Source organism: Sesamum indicum, linkage group LG1, assembly GCF_026168435.1.
Source record: "Sesamum indicum cultivar Baizhima isolate 11 linkage group LG1, ASM2616843v1, whole genome shotgun sequence".
NCBI lineage: Eukaryota > Viridiplantae > Streptophyta > Magnoliopsida > Lamiales > Pedaliaceae > Sesamum > Sesamum indicum.
Genome location: NC_142657.1, coordinates 20,222,147 through 20,235,134, shown reverse-complemented (window position 1 = coordinate 20,235,134; position 12,988 = coordinate 20,222,147). Strand labels below are relative to the sequence as shown.

The 12,988-nt window shown below is 34.5% G+C and overlaps 2 protein-coding genes across 2 annotated transcripts; one reads left to right on the top strand and one right to left on the bottom strand.

The window, feature by feature from the left end:
- Positions 1-1,030: 1,030 nt before the first annotated feature.
- Positions 1,031-4,536, bottom strand: LOC105168761 (FT-interacting protein 4-like). The gene is made up of 3 exons (XM_011088911.3): positions 4,264-4,536; positions 3,984-4,032; positions 1,031-3,666 (listed from the first exon to the last, which is right to left on the bottom strand). The coding sequence occupies exon 3, from the start codon at positions 3,641-3,643 to the stop codon at positions 1,229-1,231; it is 2,415 nt and encodes an 804-aa protein (XP_011087213.2). The 5' UTR covers positions 3,644-3,666; positions 3,984-4,032; positions 4,264-4,536; the 3' UTR covers positions 1,031-1,228.
- Positions 4,537-6,525: 1,989 nt separating this feature from the next.
- Positions 6,526-9,371, top strand: LOC105168752 (small ribosomal subunit protein cS22). Its single transcript, XM_011088899.3, has 4 exons — positions 6,526-6,931; positions 7,654-7,755; positions 7,843-8,142; positions 8,918-9,371. The coding sequence occupies exons 1-4, from the start codon at positions 6,623-6,625 to the stop codon at positions 8,954-8,956; spliced, it is 750 nt and encodes a 249-aa protein (XP_011087201.1). The 5' UTR covers positions 6,526-6,622; the 3' UTR covers positions 8,957-9,371.
- Positions 9,372-12,988: the final 3,617 nt, after the last annotated feature.

The window sequence follows — 12,988 nt, the reverse complement described above, 5'->3', positions numbered from 1 at the left end:
TTTTTTTAAAATACAGCTCATATACCCCTCTTCATTCTCCACCAAATGTAAATAAAAATATTAATTTTTTTATTAAATCATCGTATTCTCACTTATTATATATTATTCATTATTTTAATAATCGTTGATTTTTTTTATTTTTATAAGAACCATCAAATTTAATTATTAATCTCAATCGTTAGTCTTAAGTTTATAAAATAAAAAGATAAAGGCTTATATTTAACTAAATCATTTTAGTTTTCCATATTTGCTTTTTTATTTTTTCTTAAAAACACGAGATATGTATTAAAAAGAGTGTTTCGTAACTATCTCGAATAAAATCTTACACTTACATTTACCCAAAAAACTATCTCGAATAAAATTTTACAGATATTTGAACTGTGTAATTAAATTTAAAACTGTAGGTAAATACCAAATCGCATTTTATAGTAAAGCTAACAAATTTTAAGTATTTTGCAATTTTTTTTATGGCCAATTAGAAAAAAATAATATTGAATATTTGAATCTTGTTTGGTTTCTTAAGAAAAAAATTATGTATGACGAGAATTGTCAATTTTATTATTTCTGTTTTTTTTTATGGAGTCCTAAAATTATTAACTTTACTTTTTCAATATTTTTTTTTGGAAAAAAAATTGTTCATTTAGTCTATTAAAAATCTTTAAAAATAAGTAAGATTGTAATTTATAGTTCACAATGGCATTTTGGTCAGTTCACCATAAAATTTAGATGAAAACTAACAAATTGAATTAATTGTTGACGGACTGTAAAATCAACGAGTATTCATAAATTCTCAAATAATAAGAAAATATTTATAATTATGTTAAATTTAAACAAAAAAAACTTACCCAATTTACCCTTTAGATAAATATGTTTGTATTTTGGTATAGCGTACCAAATTTTTGGTTCATCGAAATCTCAATTGATTTTGCTGAATCAACTTGACGACTATGCATTCAAAATGAACATGACAGAATACTCTGCAATTACTTGTGAAAATCATGAGACATTCATCCAACATCATCAAGTAATTGAAAAAAGTCTCAATAACAAACAGCCAATTGCATATGCAATTACAGAACAAAATTAGCAAAAGCAGAAGTAGCAGATAAATGAGTAACAGACCACATTCAGAATCTATCTCTAGAAGTCTTGCACATACCGCAGCAAAGTATGTGTAGAAACAAAAACTACTGATTTCAGGCAGAGGTTTAAAAACCAAGAAGAGTGCTCACAACAAGCTGTCAGTTCTTGCAGGCAACCTCCTCAAGAAGTTCATAGGATACGAGGGCCGTTGGTCCCGGAACCTGGGATGCCTCATGGTGTAAAATCCTATGACGGTAACCACAACTTTGGGAGGAGTTATATATAGCAGCACAGAAGCAATCAAGCACAAGATGAGAAACAGGGCGGTGGCTCTTGGATCTCTCCAGCTGAGTAGATTGTAGAACCTCTCTCCTTGAGTGGCCATGTCCCCAAGAACTGTTTGCACCCGGGAAGCAATAGCTCTTAGCCTATCATATCTCATTTTCAGGATGTCAATTTGCTTCTGAGACGTTGGGAACGTGTCGAATTCCTCGTCCAGTTCGTCGTTAAGGGCTGTATCAGCTTGAGACAGTTTGACATCCATGTGTGGAGGATGTCTAGGCCGGCCACGATAGTTCCATGTTCCGATCAAGAAAAGGTACAGAAATATAGTGCTCAAGATCATCCAAGGGAAGCAGACGAATGCCAGGAACAAAATGTGAACCAGGACTGTGATGAAAGGACTGTTCCAAGTGCATATCTGGTTGAACCATTTGATAAATTTGACTATGGCAGATAGGATACGGGCAATTCTGTAATGATTGGCTTTGCTTCTTCTTACACTCCACAGGTTTGATCCCACGTCGAGCATGTATTCCACGACTTCTTTTCTCAGTGGCGGCTCTGAACGGCTCAGCCTCGTGGAGACGATCTGAGTGGCCTGATGTCTGAGAATCTCAATCTGGTGACAACTCAGGGGGTGACTGTAATGAAGATTTGGCAACAGTGGCTGGGAATACATCAGCAGCATGTTGGACAAAGATGCACAAGAAAACCTCACAGCCAACTGAATTTCACCCATTTTCTTCACACCAGAAGGTGACAGCACTATGAGAGGGTAAAAATGTGTGTATACGCGACCAGTCTCAAGAGTGGACAGGCGAATCCTTACCTTCCCAATTCTTGAATCCTTGCCACCTCTATTGTCTCCTTGCAACTGACAATTGTCAAACACACCTATAGTGATTACTGTGCATGGATCAAACACTTCCCACGTGTATTGTTCATTCCACTTTGGATTGAAACTGTTGAGAATTGTTCTTGTCCTGATCCATTTCTGGCCATACTTGGCCACACAGTAAGCATCTGTGAACCCCCTGCCATCCTTCATTTTCATTGGTGTGAGATTTTGAGCATTCAAAATGCCTAATTCTAGCACCCCAATTGCTGGCTTCCAAAGCTGCCTAGCCGTTGGCCTTAGATCGCTACTGTAATGGGTCAACTCATCAAGAACATGATAACCACCATCCAAACTGATCCTCAAGTGAACCCTGCTATTCAGTCTATTGCCGTTCCTCTGCCCATTCTCCGAACCTGTATGCTTCTCTAGATTATACCACCTGCTAACTGGAGGCTTAAAATCCATCCTTTTCTCCACACCCTGTAAAGGGATCATGCACTTGCCAAGAACTTCATCCTTGTTAGGCCCTACTTTATCCTCCACACACAAAACCAACTGTTCCTCAAAAGGCTCCGCAACAGCAAACATCAAATCCTCATTCCATAATGGATTAGTATTCCTGCTTTCAGAAATCTTGGTCCTCAAGATCATGTTCCCATGTGCAACCCTAACAAAAATCTCCGGCTGCTGGCGATTCCTATCACAAAGCTGCAACTCTTGAGCCTCAATCACATTAACTCTTAGATACCAAAGCCTAGGCGACAAGTAAACTTTAGACCTAATGCTAGCAACACCATCACCGGTAACGGTGGTGACATCCAAATGCCACGCTTCTGGAAACGCCTCATCAGCTTGCGTTCCCATCCAAATAGCAATCATCAACTCGCCAGTTACCCGTTCCCCTCTCCGGTTCTCCAACCGATACCATTCAGGCGCCAAAGGGCTATCCGGCGGCACCCTTCTTGGAACATCAATGGCATCAAAAACAACAATTCCAATTAAATCATCACCACTTCTGCCCTTATCCTTCACTGAAATCTCAATATGCGGTGCCTGAATGTGATCTTTCAAGATCGAAAACACTTGATTCCATGCCGGAGCGGATGTTTTCTCAAGATGCCTAGTGGCAGACTTAGACCCTCCAAGCTTCAGTTCCACAAAAGGGTCAGGGCTGCCAGGCAGCTCCTTCGCCTTAACCACTCTCATATACAAATAATCCATCTGCTCCACCAAATCGAAGGCCGTCCCGACATGATCATACCCGGATACCCTCCCTCCACCGAGGCTCGGCCTAGTCTCCCTCAGGTTGAAATCTTCATCAACTGCTGCATTTGTTTGAGGATTTGGATTCTGGTTCTGGTTCTGATTCAGATTCTGATTCTGATTCCTATTTTGGTTCTGGTTTCTGTTTTGCTTCTGATTCCTGTTTTGGTTTGCCATTCTATCTACACAGTTGAAACGACCTGCAAAAAGTTTCAAAAGAATGAACACCCCACAAATTTGTATTCCAAAGGCAAAATATGTCTCAAATCAAGATTCTTGAAAAATGTTATCTGTTTTCAAAAATTCTCAAGAGCGCCTAAAAAAATGGGATGGGATACCAAGAGGTTAAATAGAGCCGTTACAGAATTATTTTTGCCTTCCTAAAATTTTGGTAACGGGGATAATAGCATGCCAGCAGAGCAACCGTGAGCATTCATTGTTCTCTTTCAAAAATCTTGCAACATCTAGATATTAAACCTCAGAAAATCACAATCAAAACATGCGTCGGGAGACTAACGTTGGAGGATTGCCTTAACCACAGATTCTTGATCTTAAGCACCCTGCATCTGCAACCAAACAACGCCAAAAGAAGAAGTTAGATGCAACCACAAACAGAAACCCAGACGCTAAAAATGCCTCGTGAACCATTTGCGCTTGCAGTATTTAACACATCCACAAAGCACATGTCGTACTCTGTGTGTACGTGTGTGTGTGTTTATGAGCAAAGGATAGAAAATGAACCAAACAAGAAAAGGGTTTGAAAAGTAGTGAAAAATGCAGGATTGCAGAGTCCATACAGATAAGAATGGAGGGCAGAAACTTGACGATCACATAGCGCGTGTTTCTCTGTGTGTTTCAGAAAAAAGAGAGACACCGAGAGAGATGGATACACGAAACACAAGAACAGAGGTTTACATACAAACCCCATACACATACATTTACAATGATGGATCAAGATCATATATTTGGTACTATTTGTTTGTAATCAAGAAAGCAAACAAGAGAGTGAGAGAGTGAGTCCCTTTCCTATACTAGGGTGTAGCTTGTGTTTTTTGCAGGGTAATGGGGAATCAAGCCTGCACTGCATACAGTGGCTGTGGCTGTGCCTCTGAGTGTATATATATGTTTGGAAAAATAAAGTAAGTTATCGTACTGTCTATGGACTTGGGATGTTAGTGGCTGAAGAACACCATTACAAAGATTATGAGGAAAACAGAAATTGAAAAACAGGGAGGAGTAATTTTTTTTAATTTTCAAATTATTTCCAACACTTTGTTTATGTGCCAAATTAATTTAATATTTAATCAAAAATTTATGGTCTATTATTATAATAATTTAATTGTAATGTTATGAGGTTAATAAATATTTGATCATTATAATTTTTATTTATGTGGTCCATTTAACATGATCTTATTGTGATGATTATAGTTTTCAACAGGTCATTTAATTTTTATAAAACGGCCAAATAAATTTTCTAGTATTAAGGGATCATCACATTTTTCCATTTCCCACGTTGGAGGTTTTCATTTTCATTTTCATTGTGAGAAGTTTTCATATGAGTATGGAAATTACTTCTTATATTCTTACAAGTGTGTTGAAAATTTTGGCAATATGACTAAAAGATTGGTTTTTAGTTTACTTGTGGCCGTGTATATGAGATGACGAATAAGGTTTTACTAATGTGTGTAGCACACTAAAATTTATGTGCAATTAATTAAAAATATTAAAATATAATTATTATAATTTTAAATTATATATTTTAGTTAAATAAATAAAAATATTAAAAAAATAAAGATTGTGAGTAGTTATTTAAAGAAAATTGATAGAAGAAAAAACATGAAAGTTGAAAGAGAGAAAAAAAATGGAGGCTGGGGAAAAAGAAAAAAAAAAGGCTGAAACAATTAAATAAAAAAAAATAGCAGACGAAAAAATAGACGGACACCAAACTTATCAAAGAGGTGCTCTCCCTTAATAATATAGTATAGATAGTATAAAAGTTAAAGTCATCGAGTAAGTTGTTAATATCTGCACATTGGGAGGCAATAATGGCTTAAGGCAATAATAAATGTCGTGATTCTACATTAATGGGGTTTTATAATTTCAAACTTTACACCCCTATTTTTTACAAAATTATAGCTCCACCCCTTAAGGGTGTTGGTGTGTTAGTGTAATATTTTTTGGGGATGTTTATGAAAATTTTGCATTTGAATAAGGAGTATAGTTGTAATTATAACTATAACCTTTTGGGGAACTGTAGCTGTAATTTTGCAAAAAGAAGAGAGTGTTTGTATATTTTGGCATAATTTCAGGGTGTCAATATTATTTACACTAATATTTTATCATATTCTTTTTTATTCGTCCGCGCATCGCGTGTGCATAGACTGCTAGCATATATATATATATAAACTTATCAATTATCTAAATATTTGATATAATAATAACATTAGCATCTATGAAGCGAGATGTAAGAAATAAGCATATAATAAAAAGTAGTAATCGAGAGTGTTTGAAAACAAAGTTAAAAGTGAAAAAAAAATTTAAGTTGGAGTGTTTGAAAAAATAATTAAATATTTAAAGTTTTACCAATAAACTACAAAAGTGTAAAAAATTACTTATAAATATTAGTTTAAATCAATTTAATTTAAATAATTTAATAATAAAAAGTAAGAATACTATTTTTAATTTATTTTCACTAATAAGCATATAATGAGTGTTTATTTTAAACATTTGAATACCAAGCAATCTTCCCATTGCGAGTGTGATGCCTCCTCTGTTTTCTTATTTTATTATAAAAAATTAATTATTGTGATATGTATGTTGCATGTATATAATAAACAATATTCTATATTTTAAGATATATTATAAAAATAAAATATATAAATTAATATCATATATTTTTTAATTTTAAAAATAAAAGAAGAAGAATATAAAAAAAAAAATCGTGTTTAGTGTATTTCAGAGAGGCTACAAATCGTCATTTATGAAATGAAAAATATTTGCTTTTTATATTAAAGAAAAAAGAAAGCTAACACAGGGAAATATATACAATTTGAAACGGATAAAATTCATAGATAAATCAGTGGACTCCTCTCTTATCATCTCCACTCTACTCCGAGGCTCAACCCCTTCCAAAACCTTCAACACTTGGAAGCAGAGATGGCCATACTTTCTTCTTCATCGTCATCCATAATTTCTCCGAGCTTCCTTCAGAACCCCAGAAACCCCTTCAAAACCCATCTCCCGAAGCTCCATTTTTACCCTCTCAAACCGCAAATTGCACCTTTGAAGTTTACTCACTCTAATCCCAGAAGATTCAATGCAGTTGCCGAGGACACTTCAGTTGCTACGGCGGACCCTTCTTCGGTGGCCGCAAGGAGGTTGTACGTGGGAAACATTCCGCGGACGGTCACCAATGATGAGCTCCAGAAAATTGTCGAGGAGCACGGTGCTGTTGAGAAGGCGGAGGTTGTTTTTCTTTATCAGTGTTTATTTCTTTGATGTTGATATTTTCTTAGTATGTCTGCTGATGATTTCGTGAATTTGGAGGATTATTTACATAGTCATTGTTAGAGAAATATATATGAAAGAATTGATAGGAAAGATGCATTTTCTAGGAAATATCAGTTTTGAACAGATTCGGTACCTGTCATGAAGGTGTATAAGAAATATTTCTGATTCTGAGTTGAAACAATATAATTGAAGGAAATTCTTGAATTCTTCAGCAGGTGAAAATGGATTATGATTTTCACTGTAAGCAAATAGTGGGTTTTCTCTGTTCGTTTTTCACTCTATTTAAGCTTCTTGTCAAATGATTCAAGGGATATACCAAATTTCGAGGTGAATGGGAGCAGTTTGATTCCACATCAGAAGCTAGTCATTATTTATATAACATGTTTGAGCAAAAATAGTTTGACCACGTTGGTCGTAGGTGTTGCTGTGCTTTATCTTTGTGATTGCTTTCAATTGACATCATTTGATGTGGTGACATGAGTATGGGTCGTGTTTGGCTTCATTGAATAGAGGAGTGAGAATGCTGTGCTTCGTCTGATAATCTAAAGGGTGTGAACTCCAGATATTCAAATAGACATTTTCTTAACAATCTCCAACAATCCGCTTGACAGATGCTTTGCTGGAATGATTACTTCATAATGCAGACTGACTTAACATGTACTCTGCTGCCTTGGTAGGTAATGTATGATAAATACTCTGGAAGGAGCCGAAGGTTTGCATTCGTGACAATGAAAACTGTTGAGGATGCAAATGCTGCTGTTGAAAAGCTTAATGGCACAGTGAGTTATTGATGAACTTCTTGCAAACTCTTAAGCTCAAGAGGCAATTATTCATGTGTAATATGTTCGCGTATCCTGCATTGACAGGAAATTGGAGGGCGTGAAATCAAAGTAAATGTAACAGAAAAACCACTGGCTACTTTGGATTTGGCATTTCTTCAAGCTGAGGAATCTCAGTTCATTGACAGTCCGCACAAAGTATATGTGGGCAATCTTGCAAAGACTGTAACCACAGACTCACTTAAAAGCTTTTTCGCAGAGAAGGGGAAAGTTCTCAGTGCAAAGGTATCCCGAGTTCCGGGGACCTCAAAATCCAGTGGATATGGTTTCGTCTCATTCTCTTCAGAAGAGGACGTAGAGGCTGCCATATCATCTCTTAATAATGCGGTAGGTACCCCATCCAATTTCCATAAAATGAAGACTGTGCATTTGCCTTCTCAATGCACACAACATTTGTAAAACAGTTGGATCAGTTTTGCATCAACCTATCTGAGCATCCATTGCATGTTTTGCGACATCCCCTGTGGTAGGGGCTGCTGAAAACTGAAAATACAAGATACTTTCATGTTAAGTGGTTCAGAAAGCTACTGCTCAGCTCACACTTTCATATTCATCAAAATAGGTTATTCCACAATATAGAAGTAGCACAGCCACGCACCCAACAGGGCCATGAAGTATAAGGGTATTACCTATCTAGACCAATCATAATGAAGGATAAGAAGAGAGATAAGAGACATCTTCCTGTTGAATTGTGGTTATCGTGCCACAACATTCCCCTGAAACTCAAAACTGCAACAGCCAAACCCACCGCAGCAACACCCCAGCCCCAACCTCACCCCCATTACCCAAAAGTGAAAAGAATAATTCAGAGAAAAGCTAAGGAGAAGAATCAAACAGATGTACATCTTGACAAACCCAATTACGAAATTGCTAGTACTTTATAGAGAAAAAGCGTGTGAAATGATAAGGTAGAAGACATAGTACAATTTTGAGGTTGGAAAAGATTGATGTAAGGTATTCCCTGATAAATGCTGCGAAATCATGCAAATAGGTGAATTCCTTCAGGCAGTTGCGATTCTGCTGTTGCTTTCTTTTTTCACTATAAATCTGTTCAATAGTTGCCCTAACATTCTAGAGTGTCTTGTACTCTTATGGTTTACAGGTGCTTGACGGGCAGAAGATTCGCGTTAACAAAGCATAGAACAGTTAGCAGAGACCGAGCACCATTTGGATTTCAATGAATACTGCCGTCTTGCTAAAGAACACCCCGAATGAGTTAATATTTATAGCGGAAACTGAATGCTTAATCTTGCTGTGAGCTCTATATTGATAATGGAGTTAACATGCTGTTTCTTCTTCATGTGCTTATCAAGAAATCCAAGAGCACAAGAGAAGAGAGATTTTCATATTGGCACTTGTCCCAGGGAAGTTTAGATTCTTCATTATATCCTGTGTAGCCTCCTGTAGAAGAACTCGAATTAGCAATGTATGAAGCCGACTTCGTAGTTTCTTAATATATCTTGGATATCTCATGGAAAGTATTGGTCAATGGGCTGAGATCATCTCCATTACATGTAATGACAGTTCTATTACATATCTGGATGTTATCTGGCACATCTCCAGGTGTTTAGATTTTACTAACCCTAGACGATTCATCGATCATCGAGGCACTTTTTGGCCCTTTCTCTGTTGCATCTTGTAATAGGGAGCTGCCCGACTTTGACACAGATTTCCTTCAAAATGCATAACCAACTTGCAGCAGATGTTTCATTTTTCTCCTGAAGACGATGAAAACTGATTCCCCGACATGTTGAGTTCCAAACTTTTAACATGCAATTCTTGTGTAATGCCATCAATAGACAAATATATATAAAGTTGGATCCTTTCTTATTTGGTTAATAAAGGTCGTTTTTTTAAGATGGGGAGTTTGGTATGGACATTTCCCTATTTATCCATCAATCGATTGAATATTTATATGCAAACAATTCTTTATACACCTTAATAAATTAGGATTTTATTTTGTCCATCAATTTTGTACCTTAGAAATATCATGACACAGAAATCACGTACAATCATACTGTCACCAATTATTTTTAACTACAAGTTTTGGTTGGGATTAAAAAGTTTTCCTGCGAATTTCGAAAATATTTACTCAAGGACTTCTCATTTGCAAACTTCTAAAAAAATCAGTGCCCATTCGCACATTAGAAAAAAACATGAGAGGACTTCATGTGCAAACTAAGTCAAAAGGCGCCAAAATGGAAGCAGCAACAAGGAACCATCTCTCTTTGACCATTGACATAAGCCTTTCCTTGCTCACCAAGTTTGTCACAAATAGGACAAAACAAAACCTCAATCACTTACTACACTATAAATTGCAACTTCAACACACCAACTCCTTCAATATGTTCACACATTTAGCAGAAAATAAGGAACTCACAACTCACTTTTTCAGGTCAAGCCAAATTAAAGCCCTCAAAAATGGGTTTCTCTGCATGGTTCTTCAGCTGCTTTATTGCTTCATCTTCACGTGTGTCAGATACGAGCGCTTTCAACTCCAACGCCTCATCGCCAAAAAAATCCAAGAGTAAAGAGAAGTCGCCCCGTCCACCAATTCCCATGTCTTATTTTCCAATAAATTCACAGATCTCGCGCTTATAGTTCTCACCGGACAATCCAATCTTAGCACCGAAAAGGCATTCGTTCAATGAGACAGTACATGCACATCGAGCATTGTTCGTTAACTTATATTACGTCGTGCAAAGCGCCAATTTTTAAGTTAAATTTTCTCTTTGCTTCATTTGATGTAACATGAAGAGCTAGAAATAGCTACAATTATTTCTTAAAATGTAACGTTTGATGCAATATTTTCCAATGTAAGCATATAAATTTTTTATAGCACTTTATAAAATATCAGTAATGATAATTTGTAGTTTATATATATATGAAACAAAAGAACCTTATGAAAAAAATTTCACTTTTCTTAAAATATTGGTCTATTTCTACTACGAGTATGTAAGTGTGTATTAGTCTATTTTCTATCTTTTTTTCTTTAGCCCATCTCTCTTATAAGTTGTTAATATCTTTCAAAATTTATAATTCGTGTTATAAAGTTTCTAACTTGTAACTAATATATTATAAATTCTGATTGTATCAACTCAACCTAACATACTTCTGAATTTAATAAAAATACGATGTAAATTATAAACTAAAAGGGTTATTAATAAATTAAGGTACGTAGCTTTAAAACGATCATTAGACTTGCACCCAACGTAACACCCCTTCAAGTTAAGATTGAATTTTCTATTTTAATCAAATTCTATTTTGTATTTCTTATCATTTATCAATTTAAAAAGAAATATATATATATATATATTACGTAAAATTAAAAAAAAAATTACACATAAACTGAACTAGAAAATTTAATACCTATATAGGCTACTATTCGCGATTCTTGGTTATTGATTGATACTGTAGGCCAAACAATTCCTTGGTGTGGAATATGAAGATAATATATATGTGGGTAATATATTGATAATGAAAGGAAACAAATTAAATTACGTATCTCATTATCAAACTTTTTGAAATATATCAAAGAGAAATATTATTGTTACCTAATAAGAGAGAAGGCTAGGAAGTCAAACTTGGAGGCTCCAAACTAACATTTTGATGTGCTATTTTCCTAACTCTCTGTGCACCATGAAAATTACTTAAAATTATAATTAAATAAAAGAATATGGATTTGAGATAGGAGTTTAAAATTTCCTTTGTTTTTGGACGATTTGATTTAAAATTTATTACAACGGCATAAATCAATATATATATAATATTAAAAATAAAAATTCAAGAATTTAAAAATCAAATTCTTTTTTACAAGAATTTATCTGAATTCATTTAATATATACATATCATATGCACAATATATAATAAATATAATAAATTTTGGGATAAAAAAACTGGGATGCTTACTTAGGAATAGGTAAGAAGTGAGATGTGGCCCAAAAAAATTCACACATAATCTCAAGAAAGTGATAAAAGTCACAAAAGAACACCGGGTCTGAGTAGTCAAAGGAGCAGAATAGGTGTGAGAAGAAGCAACATGGAAAGAAGGAAAGCATGCTGAGATAACACCAACCAATTCTAAGTATTTGCTGCTTCATCATCAACATCCTATATATATAAATACCCACTACTTCCACAAAATCCTACCTACCTACCTACATATCTTCATTCATTCATTCTCAATATTCTTCTCATCCTCATCATATTTTCAGCAACAACACGAATTCTTGTAGAAACGTGTATATATACTTGTCTCCACACAATTACTTATAATGCCTTTCTTGTCAAGCTTTTTTAGCTGTTTCGTTGCACGCGTATCTGATTCAAGCGCCCACAATTCTAATTCTAATGCATCATCGTCCCCCAAGAAGAAAGAGAAGTCAGCGAGTGCTCCGATTCCACTCTCTTACTTCCCCTTAAACTCGCAGCTCTCGCGCTTGTAGTTTTCATGCATGTCGAAAACTATAATCTTGTATTTGAAGGGTCAAATTCCGTTCATGTATGGATTATTGTTTTACTTTAATATTAGGAATTAGTATATGATTGTTAGAGTTGTTTGTTGTTATTCGAGGTAGATATTTGATATTAATTTATTAAAAAGAAATTAAAATAGTTTATCTTTTTCATTTCAAAAAATAAAAAAAATAAAATAAAGAGAAATCAAAATACATAGTTATAACTGTGATATTTGTTTATTTATTTATTATTGCTACTTTGTGGTGACATGCGAGAGAGTCAGTCAAAGATATATATATAGCAGCAGCTCATTCATGAATAATTATATTTATATGGTTTTATTAAAAAATGTAAACTGATGGGGGCTGAAACCATTCCGTGCTGAACAAAATTAGGAATTCATTCTGCTAATTTCGATTAAAAATTTCAAAATTATCGTTAAAGATATTTTAAATGATATAATTTTATTTTCGTTACAATATAATTATTAATAACAAAAATTATTTATAAAGTTGTCATCATAAATAATAAATTATTATGTATCATTAATCATTTTATGTGACAATTTATTTTTGTGGTTGATTCTTGTCAGTGAGCACTTTTATGAAATAATTGTTATTAATAAAATTATAAAGTTCAATATTAATATAACAGCAAAAAAAAAAAAAAAAGAAGAAGAGAAATTCCTTTTTAGTGAGAAGTAAAATTCTATATA